At 35.9% G+C, this 21,706-nt stretch overlaps 2 protein-coding genes across 2 annotated transcripts; one reads left to right on the top strand and one right to left on the bottom strand.

The window, feature by feature from the left end:
• Positions 1-10,127: 10,127 nt before the first annotated feature.
• Positions 10,128-11,384, bottom strand: LOC122148175 (ankyrin repeat domain-containing protein 9-like). Its single transcript, XM_042774168.1, has one exon. The coding sequence runs from the start codon at positions 11,144-11,146 to the stop codon at positions 10,283-10,285; it is 864 nt and encodes a 287-aa protein (XP_042630102.1). The 5' UTR covers positions 11,147-11,384; the 3' UTR covers positions 10,128-10,282.
• Positions 11,385-13,747: 2,363 nt separating this feature from the next.
• LOC109051439 (REST corepressor 1-like) lies at positions 13,748-21,382 on the top strand. The gene is made up of 13 exons (XM_042774167.1): positions 13,748-13,978; positions 14,078-14,137; positions 16,023-16,103; positions 16,841-16,893; positions 17,183-17,344; positions 17,633-17,751; positions 17,943-18,021; positions 18,490-18,540; positions 18,774-18,977; positions 19,144-19,221; positions 19,334-19,391; positions 19,499-19,734; positions 19,894-21,382. Exons 1-13 carry the CDS (start codon positions 13,822-13,824, stop codon positions 19,933-19,935), a joined length of 1,380 nt encoding a protein of 459 aa, XP_042630101.1. The 5' UTR covers positions 13,748-13,821; the 3' UTR covers positions 19,936-21,382.
• Positions 21,383-21,706: the final 324 nt, after the last annotated feature.

Raw genomic sequence — 21,706 nt, 5'->3', positions numbered from 1 at the left:
CCCCAGACGTAGAGATGGTGCAGCTCTCTGCCTGTCGTGATGCTCTGTGGGGTTTAGATCACTACGGCCGTGTCCACATCCGCACTTTATCAGCCAGTTGTTCCACAGGAATGCACTGGACATTACTGGACCTCAGCCAGCTTGGTGAGAGAATTTTCTTTCCATTGACAATAGATTTATCAGTGGATCACATGCCGGCTAAATTGAAAACTCTTGTAATGTGAGAACACCAAAAAAAAATTAGATTTTTTTTTTTTAGTAAGAAATGTAATATAAAGATTTTACTGTCACTTTAAAAAAAAAGAAAACTAATTTTACAAATAACTAAAAATGATCCTCACAAAAATGTCTTTGGACATTAGGAGAACTGTCTACTGGAGTAATTTTTATTTTTATTTTTGCATTCACTCACATATGCATTAGATGGCACTTAATAGTCGTCTTTATGATGATGTGTCTTGACACATGATTTAAATAATTTGCTCAAGTGTCGCTGCTCCGCAAGGTCTCAAGTGCCATATACATAGGTCATGTGTGACAGAATGACGCATGTTGGGCATACCTTGCTGCGGACCCTCTCCTGTTTCTGTCCCTAGTTCAGATTACCATGTCTCCTGGCTGTCCACATGATCGGCCTCTGACCTACTTATGTCATATTCACAAATAACCTGCCCACTCCCACTTCCACTGAAGCTATACTCCTATTAAACCCCTGTAGCTTTCACTTTAATGTCTTCAATTCCATTTCTTGGAATGTTGAGCTTCCGGCAGCTTAAAATAGCAAACCATGGTTTTGTGTATCATTCATAACTGCCTGTTGCTAGGGGTGCTGTTTATATTTTTAATTCAAGCAGGTGGTTCTTGCATAACACATGTTTTGTAATGAAACCTGTAAGCTAACTGTCAAAGGTCATGAGAGGAAGAGATCAGTCCTTTAGTATTGAATATTGCAGTGATTAGGCTTTAGGAATGCATTAAACACACATTTAATCAGTGAATTTGGTAACAAGACACAAGTTCACAAATCCCAAATGCAATCAATGCAGCTTTCCATTGAAATGACAATGCAGGCTGATCTAATCTGATTACATCAGACATATTTTAATTACATGGCTTGCACTTCAATGAAGTCAATGGAAGGTGTTTGTTTATTGAGCACAAGTGTGTTTTGTGTCTGTGTGTGGGTGTGTTTGTGATGTGACATGGATGGAGACACAAATAGGCAGAGCCATGTGATGGAACAGCTGTAGCCCTGTCTGTCTCGGGTTGTTTTTTTGTGGGCAGCAATGTGAAGGATGAGTCTGGGGCTAGTCCTGGATCTAGGAGTATTTTTTGGATCAGATACAGACTAGGAACATGATGTTTTTCTGTGTTTTTGGACTCAGGCCTATAGACCAAGTTATTGGAGTTCTTCTAGTCTTATAAAGCATTTTGAAATACTGGTTCGTTAGAGTCTAGTCTCTCACAAACCTTGGTCTGTGTTAAATGTCCTGTGGAATTTGTCAACCCTCTATGGACACCTTAGCAATTGAGTCGCCATTGGCTAGTAAAATCTTTTGTTTACTCGCCAGACTGAAAACTATTTCTCTCTCTCTCTCTCTCTCTCTCTCTCTCTCTCTATCATCTATCTCTCTCTCTCTCTCTCCTCTCTCTCTCTCTCTCTCTCTCCTCTCTCTCTCTCTCCCTCTCTATAGATATATATATCTATATATATATATATATATATGTATATATATATATATATGTATATATATGTGTTTGTAAAATGGCACAGATTTTTAAATATCCAAAGGTACACTTAACATCAGGCAGTCAAGCATTATAATATGATAATCAGGTATTATTTAATAATAGAAGTTTAGTAATTAGAATTAAAAGTTGGTAACTATGTATGAATGCAAATTAGTTAATTTAACTGAACTTAGGACTGGTGCTGGTGCTTTTTTTGGTCATTCGGTGAAAAATAAAAAAAAAAATTGGGGGGAAAATGACCAATAATACTGATATGATGATAATAATAATATTATATAAATTCTACTCATGAGAACAATATAAAACGCACCAAGGATTAACAAGCTGCTGGATTGATGAATATTAATCAGGTTGTGTGCGTTCGCTGGAACTGATTTGCTGAAATTAAAACAGGGATGATGATAAGTGAGCGCCAGCCAATGAGGAAAACCTGGCAGTTCTTAAAAGCTGAAGAATTCCAAAGTAGATGCCGTTATTTTGACAAAAAATACAACAAAGAATATCGTTTACATGTAGTGTGTCAGTTTCTTTATGTAAGACTCTCTCGCCAAATACACAAAAACAGGTGCACTGTGCATCCATTGAGATGAACTGAAAAATAGCATAGATCGCTTGACGGAGAGTAAAACTCTGAAGTAGTGATGCAAAGTCCGATTCATTTCCGCGAACCAGTTCTTTTTGGACAGATCGGCTCATTGAACGTCGGTTAATGGAGTTGATTGATTGGTTGAGAGTGTAACTAAGTAATAACATGTGTACAAGTTTTTTTTGTAAAGATTGGGTGATGTGTTGTATCAATGGAAAATTCAAGTAAGTCATTTGTGTAAGCACATATTGAAACATTGAAGTTATTTGTGTGAAAATTCTGATTATTACAACATAATTCACTTAAGTTAATGGCACACATTACAGACATTGATGCGCAAATCTTTTATGCCAGATAGGACTGACTGACAATATAAAGAATGAATGGATAAGAGTCCTTAAAGTTTCAAACCTAAGCACACATTACAGATTTTGCTTGCACAAATGCGGATATGTTGTACATGTATACAGCATAAAGAATGAATAAACAAAGCGAAATCAATTGTTTTTTTGATTTTACAGACTAACAAACTTTAAATGTAATATGCATACACAATTATTGTAAAATTTTTACAGCACTCGACAGAAAGGTTTTTGCGGGTTTTAATAAAATGTAAATTAATAACATTCATAATAAGCATATTTTCAGTACGCGCCTCAGGCTTGAATTTTCGGTAATCCTCGGCAAACTTCGACAGTTGGTTGAACCGGCTCAATCGGTTCTTTTTTGTGTTGTACATGTTACAGTACTTCGGCTGTGCGTCATCAACGTCATCAACCCGGAACTAAAGTTAGATTCTGTTCGATTTGTGAACCGGCTCGACCAGTTACTTCCTGAGAATCGGCTCAAAAGAACGATTTGTTCAAGAACCAAACATCACTACTCTGAAGCGCTCAGTCAGAGTGTTCGGCGAGTGAAAATATATCTGTGCGAAACTTATGCTTAGCCTCCAACTCACACACTGGCGAGTAAAATCTAAGAGTTTATTAGCCATTGGCTAATATTACACATCATTTAGTCGCCCAGAGTGAAGATTTAGTCGCATATGCGAGTGATTTACTCGGATTTTCGAGGGTTGTTTGTTTTCATTGAGTTATAAAACTTATAAAATTCTACAAAAGAAACACACTATTGGCTTAGAAAAAGGCCATCAAGTGAACTGAAGCGTCAGCTTTGCTTTATCTTGTTCTGTTGGTAATTAATCAGCACATTGTGTAAAGAGCTCTTTCGGCCAAAGGCCACGAGTGTGACGACATCTAAGCAAAGAATGAGAAACAGCACATCAGTCGTAGATAAAGTAGATTAATTTTTTCTGTTTTAGAGTTATATTTAAACAGCTACATCTGAAAAAGTTTAATTTAAAAGTATATAAGTATTAAACTAGGTGGGAAAAATAGTATGTTAGACATTTTCTTATAACTATTTCAGCTATTATTTGTTTGAAAAAAACAGAAAGTGTCCTAATACTCTTAGCTTAATTTTTATCTTAACAGTACGGTGTATATATATTTATATATACACTACTATTCAAAACTTTGAAGTCAGTAAGATTTTTTAAAGATTTCTCTTATGATTGCTAAGGCTGCATTTATTTGACCAAAAATACAGTAGAGAGTAAAATATTAGTACAGAAATATTATTACAATTTAAATTAAGCATCTTCTATTTTAATATATTTTTAAATGTAATTTATTCCTGTGATGGCAAAACTGGATTTATTATCATCCTTCAGAAATCATTCTAATATGCTGATTCTTTGCTTGGGAAACATTTCTTATTATTATCTGTGTTGAAAATGTTTGTAGTGTATTTTTTTTGTATTTTTTTTCATGATAATTTATTTAAAAAATTTATTTCTGCACACTTGCATTTATTTCAAAAATTTAATTGTCTGCTTTCACTTGAATCCTTGTCCGAAAGCTTTAATTAAAATTTGTGACAAGGATTCAAGTGTGCAGACAGTTTATTTTTTGAGATTTTCAGTCTTCTTTGTCTGGCACCTTGGTGATCGTGAGTGCGGTGTAACTCCTTCTAAAGAACAGCATTTATTTAAAATATTTTTTTTAATAAAATTATATTTTTTTTACTGTGACTTTTGATTAGTTTAATGCATCCTTGCTGAATAAGTATTAATTTCTTTCATAAAAAATAAAAAAAATCTTACTGACCTCAAACTTTTGTGCTGAAGTGTAAATATTAAATAGTGTTTTGATCATTTATATTGCTCAGTAGATATGTAATCACACTGCGAGATGAATACTGTCATGGAAATTGTGACAGACAATATGAGCTGTAAAAGAAGGAGAGAATGTGTGTTAGTGTATCACGTTATGTTAAGATTTGCTATCCAAGTCCTCAACAAAACCCTCATTACGTGCCGTGACGTATAAATGTCTTTTCAAGGTTTCCCTGTCATATCATAGTGTACAGACAAGACCTCTGTACAGTTCTAGAGTCCCCCAGTCTCTTAAGGATTCTGGGAAAATGGCCCTGGATGTCCTTGACATGTACATTAGTGAAATGGTGCTAGATGTAATGTATGCTGTAGAGCTTAACTCAGACACCCTGCACAAGGTCACGGTCCATTTTATCAGTCACCATCAGATGGATTGTGATTGCAAAATATTTCCAGGTACAGTGAGTTATTTAAGGAATTTCAACACGTTTAAAGTCTATTAAAATGTAGTCTCAGCCTCAGATGTCACGCCCACGGACCACTGGCTGGATTTTCAAATGTATGTGAAATATTTAAAGTTTGCGGCATAAAATCTTTAAAATAGTTTTACACACCGGTGTGTTCTGCCCTCAGTCTGAAGGTCTGGCTATGTGAGGCTAATTAAAATAAACCTTTCAAAACTTCTGTGCGTTGTTTACAGCAATAAATATGACCAATCATATGGTATATTGGTCAAAGGTGTGCTATTATCAAAGTCAGACAAGCTTTGGTTGATGAAAAAAATCCCTGAGTCTTACATTAATGGGATGTTCATTCTCTGAACCTCATATTTCGCTGGAATATCATAGTGACATGGGGAATCTCTCTTTTGCTCTCTCTGTTACTCCCTCACAGGACACGTGAAGTTTCTCAGTTTGTCTTGTGGCAGTCAAAATGTTTGGGCATGTGATAGTAATGGAATGGTGTATTTTCGGGTTGGAACTCAACCTCTGAACCCCAGCATGATGCTCCCTGCCTGGATCTGCATTGAACCTCCAGAACAGGTAAACAGTAGGGCTGTGAATCTTTGGGTAGACTTCGATTCGATTCACAATTAGGTTTTCGATTCGATTCAAGAACGATTTTTGCAAATTTAGAACGATTCAATTAAATTTGATTCAATACGATTATTACAATTTGATTCTCCAAGTGCATTCACAGGATTATTTAAATGCTTCCCCTAAATTCTTTAAATGCTTAGTCAGGGGGCAAATTACACAGCAGCCTTTATGGTTAGAGAACCATAAGTTAGAGGAAAAAAAAAAACTTTTGTCCATTGTTAGATGCTAGTTTAATGATGCTATGACATTGCATATGTAAAAATGTATGTAAGCCAAGATTTAAAAAAGAGCTTTAAATGTATTTTGTTACATTTTAAATGTATTTTAAATGTATTTTGTTACATTACATGTATTTTGTTACATTTTGTTACACATATAATAAAATTAGTGAATCGTTACACCCCTAGTAAACAAGCATTTGACATGACTGTACTGACTGCAGAATCCTAACTGTAATGTAGTTTCAGCTCATACACAAGCTTACAACCATTTTAAATACTCAAATGTTTAAAAGTTTGGGGTCAGTAAGTTTTATTTTAATGAAATTAATACTTCTATTTAGCAAAGATACATTACATTGATCAAAAGTGACAGTAAATACATTTTAGTTAAAAAAAGATTTCGGTTTTTAAAAGGAATGCTGTTCTTTTTGACTTTAGGCATCAATGAATCAAACAAAAAGTATTAGGGTTTCCACAAAAATCTTACCTGTTTACAGCCTACCTGTTTTCAACATTGATTTTATTCAGAAATGTTTCTTGAGCAGCAAATCAGCATATTAGAATGATTTCTGAAGGATCATGTGACACTGAAGACTGGAGAAACAGCTGCTTTGCCATCACAGGAATACATTTTATTTGAAAATATATTAAAATAGAAAACAGTTATTTTAGATTGCAAGAATATTTCACAGTATTACTGTTTTTACTTTATTTTTGATCAAATAAATGGCTTGGTGAGCACAAGAGAGACCTTAAAAAAAACATTAAAACATCTTACTGACTCCAAACTTTTCCAAACTGTTATCAAACCATTATTATAATTTATGTGAAATTAGTATCAAATTTGATGTATTTAAATTAATTTAAAAAAATCTAATTCAGTTACATTTGTTTACAAATGACCAGCTGAATACTGCAGATTCCATACTGAAAATTCTAGTTTACAGTAACCATTATTTTTTGATGAACCATTACTACCATGACCAGTGAGGGATAAATCTGGCCCTTGGAAAACACCATGTGATTATTTCACCAGCCTTATACACTTCTCTTATTCTCATGTGTTTTTTGAGCAGCCTGCTGGCCTTCATCTGGTTAAAATTCAGACTAGTCCAAATGACCGCATGCTGTGGGCGCTGGACAACAGAGGCAATGTGCATGTGCGCGTCGGCATCACTGAGGAGATGCCTGTTGGAACTGCCTGGGAGCACATTCCTGGTATACCTTCATTACATAATCTAATTTGCTGTTTTTATTATTCTTGTATTCAGACTTTATTAGTCCTCAACTCATTTTCAAATTATTAGAGCAGGAACTTGTTTGACTGGTTGTTGGTTCAAGTATTTTTTCCCAAACTGTAGGACTACAGGCAAGTCAACTGGTTCTAAGTATGAGGACCGCTTGGGTTCGTCTTCCTAATGGTGAAGTGGCACGTCGATACGGCATTACAGAGAGGAACCCAGCTGGAGACTACTGGAAGAAGATCCCAGGACTGGTCAGCTGGCTCGCAGGTGAGTGTTTAGAATCGGTGATGAAGAAATGAACATCTGCATACATAAATGATAAAAACTGACCATGTAGCTGTTTTTTGCAGTGACCCCGATGGATGAACTGTGGGCAGTCGCTACTGGTGCTCTCAACCAGCGCCTTACCAAGACTCTACAAAACAATAGGAGCAAAAACCATGGCAACGCAGGTTCTCTGAGTGGAGAGGAGCTGGAGGAAGAGTGGGAGGTGATATAGATGCCACAAATTCTCAAAGCATCCCAGAATCAATATTCTGTAAAATTTCTTTATAGGCACTTTACTTATTTCTTCTTAAAGGAGTAGTTCACCTAAAAAAAATGAAAATTCTGTCATCATTTACTCACCCTTATGTTGCTCAAATTCGTGTGAGTATATTACGCTTTATTGAAATTAAAATAATACGCTCTATTGGAGGGGGGTTAAATTCCTTGTGCACCTTATAACCTGAAATTGTTTCCTCATTTTGTTTTATCCAGCACATAATTTTTTTAAGTTTTAATATCTATATGCATGGTTAGATCAGTTATTTTATTTTTATTTTTTTAACTCATATTGATTTAAGGAGGAGGTTCCGTTTATACATTATCATTCAAAAGTTTGGGTTCAGTAAGATTTTTATTTTATTTTATAAGATATTAATACTAATACACACCTGTTTTCAACATTGATAATAAAAAGAAATATTTACTAAGCAGCAAATCAGCATATTAGAATGATTGCTGAAGGATCATGTGACACTAAACTAAAGGCTACAGTAATGGCTGCAAATTCAGCTTTGCCATCACAGGAATAAATTATTTTTTAAAACATATATAAAATAGCAACAGTTATTTTAAATTGTAAGAATATTTCAGAATATTACTGTTTTACTGTGTTTTTGATCAAATAAATGCAGCCTTGGTGAGCATAAAAGACCTTTGAATGACAGTGTATCATAATGCACTTTGCTCACAAAATATAGGGAAATGGTTAATGTGAATCTGTTTATAGCTAGTCTATTGCTTTAAAGGGATAGATTATGTAAATATCTCTTATTTGACCAAACACATTTTATTATCATTATAGGTACAAGAAATATATGCTACAATATCAGACTAACAAACATAAGTGCATTTGGCAAGGTAGGGTGTTTATATATATATATATATATATATATATATATATATATATTTGTCATATGAAAGGGAACTAGGCATAAGTTTGCTTTAGTTGAAGAAGGGATTCAGCTTTATCTGTAAATGCACATGTACCTTGTTAAATACTTGACAGGAGTGCAGTCATGGTAGCATTTGGCACATACAGTATCTGTGAGTCGTATATAGAGCGCAGTCTCTGACTTGCCTCTGTCTACACTGTAGTGACGTGTTGCAGTTTAATGTGAGGTATTTTAAAAGGGCAGATTGACTTTTAAATCCTAAAACAGAAAAAAAAAAATATTTGAACTTACTACTTGGTTGATAGAATCTATCATAGTCTATTATGGAAAAATACTGTATATTAATGCTGGAAGAGCATTCTTCATATACGTCCATATAAAGAACGCATCTTGATATCATAGATAACTAAATATTAATTCAGTGCTAGGTCTGATGTATCGTTTCCTCTCCTCTCTCTTTAGTGTCTGACTGTGAAGTGTTTGTAAATCTTCCTTTTTGAGATTTTTACACCTCAGTAAGGCATCATATGCAGATAGATTGAATTGCTGCAAGTTGTTTTAGCTGTTGTTACATTTGCCATTGTTTTGGCCTGTTGTGTTTCCGTTTTGCACTTAGATCATATTGTAAATCAGATTATTAAAGTTATAAATGTGTTACACTGGGCATGTAATGCTGAGCCAGTGTGATTTAAGTGGTGATGCAGCTAAATGTGAACTCGCATATTAAACTATGACTTAACCTCTGCAATCTTTACTCCATGCTTAGTCATGAGAAACTTGCAAATAAAATCTTTACAGAAAGTGTCGCTGCATTTTGTGGTTTATTTGCAACAATGTGATATTATGGGTGATGTACACTATAGAATGTTCGGATGCACTTGAATTTACTAATTTTTTTTAAAGAAATTAATACTTTTATTCAAAAGTGACAGTAAATTAATTTGTTATAAAAGATTTCTATTTCAAATAAATGCTGTTATATCATTTAAGAATCCTGAAAAAATGCACCATGGTATCAGTTTTCACAAAAATATTAAGAAGCACAACTGACAGAACCGTTATTTTAAAATTGTAATAATACGTCGTAATATTACTGTCTTACTGTAGTGTTAATCAAATAGTTAGTAGTGTATAATTATCATGATCTTCTGTTCAAATGCTTAATGTTTATGCTTAAATGCTTGAAATCAAAATATAAAGGCAAATGCTTTGCAACTAGTGTTTTTTTTTAAAGGATGAATTAAACCAAATAGTTACAAAATGGCTGACAAGTCCCCAGCATACATAGGAACTCCTTTGTCTTTAAAAAGGATTGCACGATGGACCTCATGAAGTTGTATGAGACAATGTCCCATACAACAAGTGAAGTAGTTTTGACTTGCTTAACTTGTTTGGCTTCTCGCTTAATCGTTCTTACTGCAAATACTATAATAAGTGTTGTTAATTAGTTCATTCTAAATGAAGAAAATGGTGCATGTATGTTAAGACTTTTCACTGGTAGTGTTCACATTGAAGACAGAGAGGATGTCTTGTGATTTTTGACTCATAAGACACAAAAGATGCACCTTGAATGAACTGAATCTGAAATATTAAGCTCCAAGGCAACAAATAGAAAAAATATAGATTTTAATAATTTCACAATGTGACTATAAGACACCAAACTATTCACATATTTACAGAGCTTTGCACATACAATCAAACCTGGATATTTCAAGAAACAATTGAGTCAAACAATGTACTTTATTACATTTCCAGTTGTGCACTTCAGGCTTGATCCAGTCTGAAGTCCAGGGCTTTCAGGAAGACCGGCAGTGAGTCCAGCTGGTCTGTGGGATTGGATTGGCTGAACTTCTGCATGGCCTGAACGAACAGCGAAGGGGGAGATGTTCCTGAAAGCCACTGGAAGGCCTGCTCTCCTATGAGCGGCCTCCACACATCGGGATTGTCCTGCAACTGTCTCTTCATCTGGAAGCGAAATGTGGGCATGAATAAAATGAGGTAGCCGAGGCAGATGCGCTTCGTCCGCCTGTCAAAGTCACTCTGGCAGATCTGGCTGAGTAAACAGTCCAGGGGGGTGTTCCCTGTCAGGTCCGTTGCGTAAGGACACGCGCCATGACCCAGCAACAGTATCAAGCACTCGGGACGCGCCAGATCACACGCGAGATGCAGCGCGGTCTTGCTGCCGTCCGTGTGGACGCATCCGTGACGGTTCAGGTAGCTCCGTCTCTCGCAGTCTGTTAAGTCTTCAGTGGTGGCCATGATCATTTTCAGGATGTTGATGCGGTTGTAGCGAACGGCTAGGGCCAGGTGCGGTGTGGTGGATGCTTGGCAGCAGCAGAAACTTCTGCTGGGCATCTCCAGTGCGCGGGTGGAGAACCTGTTGAGTAAATAACGCGCGTACTGCTGGTGATCATGTACCAGCGCGTAAAGAAACGCCTCCGACGGGGAGTACGCGCATGCCTGTCCGTCATCTTCCCAATGAAACACCTCCATTGTCCGCATGTCCTCCAGGACCCACACCGGCAACAGGTCCCGTACAGCCTGATAAAATGCAAATGAGGTTTTTTGGCATTGTTTCGGGGATTTATAATCCGCGCGGCTCTCGTGCATCCCCAGATACAAAGGCATTGTGAGCCCCGCTGTTATATCAAACGTTTTTGGGGGGCTGTTTGGATTTAAAATTACGAATTAACAGCGTTTACTTGGATATTCAGTGCAGCCAGAGCTGATACTGAAACATTTGTGAGAATATAAATATGTAACCAGCAGGCCAGGCGGAATAATAAATTAAAAATAAGGCTGTAATCTCGTACGATAGAGTCTAAACCCGTTCACCCGCCTTCAAACCCCTCTACAAACTCAGCCGAGAGTTTATATATGCTGGGAAGGTTTGCACATATCGCTGCGCTCTTTGCCATTGGACACTAGCGGACGTCACCAGGGTACAAAGTGCCTCCAGCTTTTCCTTATTAGTTTAGAAAGCATGTGTGCGTTTGTTTAGGCGCAATCAGGTGACCCTCGCGCATTCAGTACATTCTGCGCGAGTCTTGTTACATAATATTTCACAGACCGAGCCAAGCGCTCTTTGCAAGGGGGGATCTACCTGAACTGTTAATCATGGCATCCTGAAAAAAGTTTATTATTATGGGTGAACGATTAAGTGCTTCCTTGAGGTTATATTAATTGTATTTTATATACAGTAGGCACAATTAAGATGTGTTTTTTAAAGATTTTTCTTTTGAAGAAGTGAAGGGCAAAGTATAGAAGTAAAAATGAATATAACTCGTCGATAATCTGGTTTACGACTCCAGACGCTATGAGAATGTTTAAATGAACTGCAGTATACAAGTGAAACTTCATTAAAGAGGATGACAAAGATGTGTTGAGGAACACATATGCCATCTAGTGGATAAGTATTATGATTGCTTTTAAAGAAAGCATTCATAATTCTTATATAGTTTATCATTTAATAATTTCTCATTATTTATATTGGACCATCGCTACTTTTTTATTATCATTTAAAACAAAGAGTTTCTGCAAATCCTGGACACTTAAATCTGTTTAAAAATATGATCTTTTTTTCTCTAATTTTGTTCAGGAGATCAGATGAATCGTAATCAGATGTAATAACATGTAATTACAGCCTCTGTAGCAATGCTGAATATATTACTGCAAAATAAAAAATAAATACTGTTTGGATTTGACAGAGGCTTGGATTTAATTATTCAGAATATAAATACATTGTAAACTACACAAATTCATTTGTAGCTGTGTGCTGTATTTAAGCTGTTCATCCCACCAGAGTTCAGGATCTCAGTGGGATCTTGCTAAATCTGTAATAAAAATGATTATTTATTTTGAGATGCCACCAATATAAGAACACAATGTAGACTTACCATGACAAAATAATAATAATAATATTTTAGGATTACTTCCAGAACAATGAGACAAAGATTGTGCAGTGCTACAGGCACAGATGTCCTGATGACTAGTTTTTGGACAGATGTACCTCGAATTACATGAGACTACAATGAGAAAGAAGGCATATGAGCATCACATTAAATAACATTTATTCCTTCTAAATTAATCTAAATCAAATAGCTTATATTTTAATTATTAGTAAGTAATCTAATATTGACTATTATATTTCAGTTTTTCTATTAACTATTCTTTAAACACTGGAACTTTATTTACAAGTAACTATTCAAATACTTACTGGAATCAATAGAGACAATACATAATAAGACATTTTTTTACTATTATCATTTTAGTCTTAAGATTTTCTACATTTTATTTTAAAGATTTTAGTGTCTCATAAATATGTGTAATTACTAGATACTAACATGTAAGTGGACAAAAATGCTCCCATGTCTTGAACATTGTAATGGATGTAAAAATAAGTGATATAATTTTTCATTTTTAGGTGAACTTTCCTTTTTAACTTTTTAAGCACACCTGACACTTGAGGGTTTCTTGTCCAAAAGCAGATTAAAGGACTAAAAATAAAAGAGTTCAACAAGAAGTTAAAATAAATAATATTTTTGTTTTATTAGCCTATATGACTCTGTCCTAACCATGACCTATAAACACATTTAAGTGCAAGCCACACATGTTCTAATTTGATGATAACTCTCCCACTTTGACTTTTGAGTTTTATGAAGCAGTGCGGTGGGTGATGGAGTGCAGCAAAACAGCATCAAGAATACAAATATGAGGGGGATCTTCCACTATTGCTATAGTGAGAGATCATGGTTGCTCGTGCATTGATGCTTTCCACTAAACTAGTCCACAAGTACGGAGTGCCAGCTGATGCAACTGCGTATGATTGCCAAGAGTTGTTTTTCATGCAAAATGATGTTTTCTAGACAAACACTGCTTCGACGCTTGATCTGGGGAAAATAACTAGCTTGTTTGTTATATGCAGAAGTTTGAATTTCTGCCTTAAAGAGGAACTGACGTTAGCCAAAGCAGGTCAATCAGAGAGAGCGAGAGAGAGAGAGAGAGAGAGAGAGAGAGAGCTAACGCTAGATCAGCCGCACTGCTAGCACTGCAGCCGTGCGTGCTTTTATCTGCCTCCAAAGCTAAACTTCACTTATTAACACGACTGGGGGAAATATTATGCATTCGATGCACCTTTTTAATTGTTCGTAACTCTGTATTTGCCAGTTTGGGGAGTTTGCATCAGTGCAGGACGGTGTTATTTGTTTCGGATCAGAGCAGCCTAGTTGAGCTGAGTTAGCTTAGCTATAGCGAGCAGCCAGCGAGCCCAAGTTCCTTCAAGCACCTTTCGTTTCGCTGTCAAGATGCCTGCGATGTTAGAGAAGGGCACCGTTGAGATATCGGGTAAAATAAGGGGTAGAAACTCCGTGAATAATCCGACCAAAAGTTTTACCTTCAAAGGAACAGCAACAAATTCATGGGAGGAAGGAAGTTCGGGTTCCTCAAGTGATGACGAGCATGGTAAGTCATGGTGGGTAGCCTCGGTCGCTCTTCACAAGTTCATACAGTTCTGATGAATGCAATCAGTTCATCTTATTTGTTCTTTTTGTCACTCACAAGGTGCAGGCGGGATGCGAGTTGGACCGCAGTATCAGGCAGTTGTTCCCGATTATGATGCCGGTTTGTGGATTTTGAGTGTTGGGAGGTTCATTGACAACACAGGGTGGATGGCGTAATAGCCTCAAACACTGTCCGGAACAGTTTGTCCGTTCAGTGCACTTCATGTTCAGCGAGAATATAATTTATTTTATTTATTTATTTTTGTCTCGCTGGCAACCTACATTGAAAGTGGTCTGTTGTAGTTATGAAAAAGATGCTAAAACAAAAAACAAAATATGAAATAAACTTTGGGTGGTTGACTACTTGTTTGAAACTTGAGGTGATGATAATGAGCACCTGATCTTTCAATCATTGACTGTATATTTGTTAAGAGAACAGCATTCATCAGGCATATTTTTGTTTAAAGAAATGTCTTCATTCTGAATTGATTTATTTAGTTCACTAAACTTTAAACATTTCCTTTTGACCTAAATATCAAAGATTTGGTTTCTTGGATTTATTAAAGGGGTCATATGATGTGATTTAAATTTTTCCCTTCTCTTTGGAGTGTTACAAGCTCTTGGTGCATACAGAAGATCTGTAAAGTTGCAAAGACTAAAGTCTCAAACCCAAAGAGATATTCTTTATAAAAGTTAAGGCAACCACGGCCTCCTAAAATGGCTCATTCTGCGCCCCCACATGTCAACGTCACGATGTGGGAAGATTTGCATAACGCCGCCCAAATGTTCACGCAAAGAAAGAAGGCATAACTTTTTTCTCGCTGTTTCTGCTGCTGCCATGTTGTTTAGAAGCTTTGTGATTTAGTTTTGAAAGTGAAACTACTTTGTTTGTGAAGACGCTGTGTGTTTTCATTGTGAAATCAGTGGTTAAGTTGTATTTACAACACTGTTCCAGAGCAGTTCAACTCAAATATACAGATGTGTGCAGCGCATTTTTACAGAGGATGAGGACTGTTTCCTGAACCATTAGCCTGCAATGCGTCTGTGTCACAAAGGCTGTTTCTATAAAGTGGGTCAGTTCCAGCTTTGCAAGGACAGTCTGGTGCTTCTGACTCACAGCCTGTAAGTACGTTTTTCATATTTAAAGGATTTGCCACTGATGATTCAAACGCGAGTTTTGAGTGGTGTAGAGTAGTGCTTGTTGTTTGTCTTTTCTCCGATCACAAAATGCAGACATGGTTTTATGTTTATGCAGCAGGATACGCAACGTGTAAAAAGACAGTAAAAGTCATTATAATCAGTAATTATGTCCCCCACTGGATGCAACAAATACTCAAACACGCTTGAGGCCTTCGGCTAATCACAACACACTAGATAGCTGGCCAATCAGCGTATACCTCGCTTTTTTAGAACGATGAGCTTTGTTAAAATCGACGTGTTTCAGAAAGGCGGGGCATAGAGGAGCAACAACAATGAACATTATATGGAAAATAATGTGTTTTTGAACCATAAACTGCATAAACACATTGCATTACACCAAATACACAAAAAAGGGTTTTTTTAGTAACATCATATGACCCCTTGAAAATCTTTGTAGAAAAGGGCATTCAGAAAAAAAATACTATTAGTAGTAACAATAATTTGAAATCAAAAGAGATGGATGCGTTCTTGTTTAATCCACTAATCCTTCTCTCTCTCTCTCTCTCTCAGCTCTCTCTCTCGTCTCTCTCCTGTCTCTCTCTCTCCTCCTCTCTCTCTCTCTCTCTCTCTATCTCATCTCCTCCAAATCCAAGTATCTCTCTGAGGATCTCTGGCTCTCTCTCTCTCAAAAGTTCTCTCTCTCTCTCTCTCTCTCTCTTCTCTCTCTCTCTCTCTCTCTCTCTTCGTGTTTTCTCTCTCTCTCTCTCTCCCTCTCTCTCTCTCTCTCCTCTCTCTCTCTCTCTCTCCTCTCTCTCTCTCTCTCTCTCTCTCTCTCTCTCTCTCTCTCTCTCTCTCTCTCATATCAGAGGTAGCTAAAGCAAGCCAAGAGAGAGATAATCTGGGAATGCTGGTGTGGTTTCCAAATCCAAGTATACCAGAGACCAAATGTAAGTAATTTATGAGGATGTTAATTGGCTCTATAAATATGACAACAGTTAATGCTGTTTTTTAATTCAATATTGGCATTCTTTCTAATTTTACCATGTTACCCAGTGTTATTCTGACACTTAAATTTAAAGCTGAAGTGTGTATTTTTTGATGATAAAATACTTTCTCCTCTCCCAGCATAATACAGAGAACCATTGTAGTTCCCACACACACACAAAAAGATCCGTTTGAGTGTGCAGATTAGCCCGAAATGGCATAATTTGAGTCTGGCACTGAAGTGTTTGTCCAACCAATGGAAGACAAGAGGCTTGTCCAGATGCAGCCAATGAATATTCACTAGAACACTAGCTGTCTATTACTGTTTAATACTTTCTGTTTTATATTAAGTTTTTCAATTGTGAGATACTCATCAATTTTACAATTTGCATAGAATATTAGTAGTTTGACAGTATGCTATTCCAAATAGTCATTGTTTTTTTTTTCTTCTTTCAGTTCTGTTTGGTGCCTCTTGTGGAACAGGATATAAAGATTTCATGTTTAATGTTGGCTTAAATCAAGAATGCAAAAGTGTTCATAAGGCTATAATATAGGAGGAAATATTTTTTTTGTATTAGATATGTCATTCAGTCTATAAAGAAGTGTATTTTATGTGTGAAATAGTTTTTAGTTTTAGACATTTTATTTAATTTTGAGTTATATTCTGATGATTGTTTTTTTTTTTTTTTTCTCGTTGCAGTGGATGAGTATATTGCAATAGCCAAAGAAAAACATGGGTACAATATGGAGCAGGTAAAATGGTTATGTTTGAAATGTATGCTTGTTTTTTGCAGTGAAGGTTTTACTTTTTTTTCTAAAGGAAACAAGATATTTTGTAGACACTGTAGGCACAATCAGACGTTTTCAATACTCTTTTGATGTAACCTGTTGTAACTCACAAGATAAGATAGACTATTCTTTACTGTATTAGTTGAATGTGTCCTATAGTTACAGTTTTATAGTGTTAAACACAAGGCGTCTTTTACATTTTCAACATTTTCAAGTTTTTTCCATTCAGGTCATGGCTTTTTGTATTTAACAGGCATTGGGCATGCTGTTTTGGCACAAACACAACATTGAAAAATCTTTGGCAGATCTCCCCAACTTCACCCCTTTTCCAGATGAGTGGACAGTTGAAGACAAGGTGCTGTTTGAACAGGGTTTCAGCTTTCATGGAAAGACGTTTCACCGCATCCAGCAGATGGTAAGTGAGATGGTTGAACCCACTCTCACTATTAAAATAAAACATGCACTTGAGAGAAGCAGCATCTTCACACATTGAAGTGACATCCAATCATAAGGAGCCTCAGAATCCAGCTCATTAATATGCAGTCACTGGTGCATATGAAGACCAAATGGGTTCTGTCAAGTCCTACATTTTAACACTTTGACTAAATTACAACTGAATCTGTGTCAGCTTTGATCATGAATAATGATGTATCCTTATGGTATGTCTGATGTTTCCATCACAAACAAGATTTTTTTGTTCCAGCTTCCAGACAAGTCAATTGCAAGCCTGGTTAGATTCTATTACTCTTGGAAGAAAACGCGCAGCAAAACGAGTGTGATGGACCGCCATGCGCGCAAACAGAAGAGAGACAGAGAGGAGAGGTCAGCTATGGCGTGAAGATATTAATAGGATGTTTGCTATCTCCTTTTGTGTTTTTCTCTGGTTTTAAAAGTCTTGATCAAAGATGAGTTGTGCTGTCATGGAATGCTAGCATGATTTATTTTTAGAATATGTTGTCATTGTTAAAAAGGAAATGTCATATTTGAAACTTTTAATCCTTTTTTTCATGTAGTGATGATGAAGGAGAAGAAAATAGTTGCATCTCTCCAGGGGATGCTGAATGTGAGCCAAATAAGGATGAGAAGAAAGAGGTAATATAAATGGACATATTTTTCTTCACATTATTACGCCCAACTTTTTAGTTTTACATTTACATAATTATATGACTGGTTTAAATTGAAATAAAACTATATAATAAATATAATTCTGGTAATACTTTAGGTTATGCTTTATTTTATGATGACCTTGTTATAGTACAATTATTTAAGTAAACATTTAATGAACTACATGTACCTAACGATATGGTTAGGGTTAGGATGAGGGCTTGGTTTAGGGTTAGTTGCATGTAATTATGCATAATTTATTATTAATATATGGTAAGTACATGTAACCTGTGACTAGGACAAAATTTTATTCAAATGTAATTTAACTTTGTAATTTTGTGAGTATTTTATCTTATTAGGATATATTAATTTTTCTCAGTCCTGCTTACTTACAGGGCATCTATCTCCATAAAAAAAAATATATATATATATATATATAGATTTGATCTTTTTAAGGGAACATCTGGACCTGAGAAACAAGATCCAAAACCTGCAGCTGTGCCGAAGGTACAATAATAAATATATAAATATATATATATATATACTATATATATATATATATATATATATATATATTTATATATAATATTTTTTTTTTTTTTTTTTTTTTTTTTTATTATTATCTGTTGTTTTGTTGATGTGGAATGCTCATTGACTGTACACATGTGAATCTACATCAATAAACAATTGAAATTAATCACAGATTTGAATAGCTCTGTGTTTTTGCTGTTTTTCTGCAGCCAGCGAATCTTGCAGAGAAGTCAGTGCATGTTAAGAAGGAACCACAAGGAATTGCTGGAAGGAACCTACACAGGGCAAAGAAGAAACCTCCTAAAGGAATGCATTTAAACGCTGATGATGTGGCGGCAATGTCTAGCAGCAGCCCAGCCGCAGTTAGTGTTCTGAGACAGCTGGATATGGAGCTCATTGCCATAAAACGACAGGTTAGCGTTTTATTACTTTTTAGCAACATCACTTTTATCTCGGTGTGTTTTATTTGAGACTAACGGCAGAACTAGATGTAAATCTGACAGACAGTTTAGAAGTATGTGACAGTCTAAAACTGAAAAGTTTCAAAATGATGCAAAAAACCCTAACCTCTTTCTACAGATTCAGAGCATCAAACAGCACAATAGTGCCCTCAGAGAAAAGCTGGACACAGGCGTGGATGAGTTTAGGCCAACTGAGGTAATATTCTCATCTCTAGAATTACATTCCAGCACACTCATTTCATAGAGGGCCATATTTTTTTTTTACATTTTATTTACAAAAGGTTAAAAATGTGCTTTGTTTTCCTCAGGCTAATCAGAAATTTAATACCCGCTGGACCACAGAAGAGCAGCTGCTTGCAGTACAAGGTAATTTTGGCCACATTTCTCAAAGGGCTTACTGGATAATGAATGATCATTTAAATAGCATGTTTTAAGTAGTGAAATTCTGGACAATCTTTGGTTTCCTCTCTCAGCTATAAGGAAGTATGGGCGGGATTTCCAAGCCATTTCTGATGTGATCGGCAACAAATCTGTGGTTCAAGTGAAAAACTTCTTTGTGAATTACCGCCGTCGTTTCAACCTGGATGAGGTACTGCAGGAGTGGGAAGCTGAACACGGCGTGGAGGGACGCAAGGGTTTAGATGAAGAGAAGATGGAGGTGTCATCTGAAGAGGGAACCACCCCGGTGCCTTCAGAAAACCAGACAGAAGTAAGTTTCCCTTAAGTACCTCTTAGTTAATGGACTTTTCCACCAAAATGTGGTTTCCAGTCAGACTGGAAATTCTGATTCTAATTTAAGTATTTTGTCTTCATCTGGTTTTGTTTGATCAGTGTCATTTGAGAATAATCATCAAATAATCATTTTCAGGAACCAACGGCAGTGGAAACACAAAACCCTTCAGTTTCCTGAGTTCTCCAACAGCGGTCAGACGAGCTCAGATCAGTCAATATCGCAGCTGTGCGTAAGAGGCATTAAGGCTTCAACTGCCTCAAGTGAAGTCTCTTCGTAAAGGACATTCCTCCCCCCATCCCGGTCCCTCCAACTCCCACCCCCCTACTGAACCCAGGACTCTCACAGGTGCAACCGCATAGGAGTGCAAACTTCTCAAAGCTACTCTACGGAACTAGGATCGTCACTGCCAACAGAAGTAGAGTTCCTGTCTGGTCTCTACCAATCTGGTGCTCCAACAGTTATATTCTCCACAATCTGTAATTGGTCTGTTATGGGGGAATAAAATACCCACATGCCCATCCCAACGTCATCGGACAGTGAATCAGTGAAATGAAAGAGCTTTTGTCTGAAGGAGTTTAATGTCACTTAACCATCTCTCTTTCTTGATATATTCATAGGACTTTGACTTGGTCCTAGTCCAACATCTCTTTCCAATTACTTTTTTGTTACTGTAGCATATTATCTAATTACATGATTTGTTATTTTAAAATAGTTTTTGGGGGGGTTAGTTGATCTCTGGTTGGATTGTTAAGCTATTTATTTGCATAAAATTATAAGAACTACACTGTATAGATTAAATTAAATGCCAGTGTAGATGAAATATAAGTAATTATAATGCCAATTTTTTAATGACAATTTAATTATATATGGTTTGCAGCTCTTATATTTAAGTGAGTTGGTTTAGTATTAGGTCATTTTATATATAAATATATATATGTTAAATCATGGACCCTTGTACACGGTGTATTTGAAATGCATTTTATCTCAAGAGGTTTCTTGGCTGAGGCTGTTGACTTTAAGAAAACAAGCACAGCAGAGTTGTAATGGAATGGGAGGTATGTTTTTATTCTCGCTCTTCTTTTTAATTTTTTGTTATCTTATTTCGAAGTGTGTTTTGTATGCATGAATAGTTTCTTCTTCATGCCAAGGTCAAGCTTTTCACCCTCTTAGGGGTGTCTGAACATATATGGATCACCATGTGAAGGTTAAGAATTTGAAAATATGGCAGCACATCTAAATTTCTATTACTATTCCATGCTTGTTTATGTTTTTCCACACATCTTAATTAATTATGGTGTTTGGAGATAATAAATGATAGATGGGTTCATATTGTTTGTTTTTTATGTTTAATTTGAAAATGGAATATGTTATTTAAAATACATGCAGTCTCACTTGTTTTTTTATTTTTATTTTTTTTTTGCTTTTGCCTCTACTAACTGTAATGGTACCATACATGTGTGAACTCCTTTTAAATTTATGTGTGCAGATAACATGTACATGGTTGGGGTGAAATTCTGTGTGTCTGCCTGTGTGGGTGGGAGCTAATGTGGTCATAGCCTGGCCTGTATAAGTAATCAGTTTGTCACATTAGTCTTAATAAACTTAAGGGATTTATACTGTCAAATGCTGTGTTAATCAACCCATAGATCACATTTTGTTATATTTATAAAATTTTCAATAATAAATTATAATGATAGCACTTTAGGGAACACATTCACTGTATTAACTTTATATCATTATATATTATATTAAGAGTTATCCCTCAATAAACTCTTAATTACTGTTTATTGATAGTAAGGTAGTTGTGTTTAGGTATTAGGTAGAGTTAATGGATTTACAATATGGTCATGCAGAATAAGGGATTAATGTGCTTTGTAAGTACTAATAAACAGCCAATATGCTATTAATATGCATACTGATAAGCAACTAGTTAATAGTGAATAGTGTT

Source organism: Cyprinus carpio, chromosome A17, assembly GCF_018340385.1.
Source record: "Cyprinus carpio isolate SPL01 chromosome A17, ASM1834038v1, whole genome shotgun sequence".
In the NCBI taxonomy this organism is placed as follows: Eukaryota; Metazoa; Chordata; class Actinopteri; order Cypriniformes; family Cyprinidae; genus Cyprinus; species Cyprinus carpio.
Note: the sequence above shows the minus strand (reverse complement) of the source record. Positions and strands in the feature narration are given on the sequence as shown.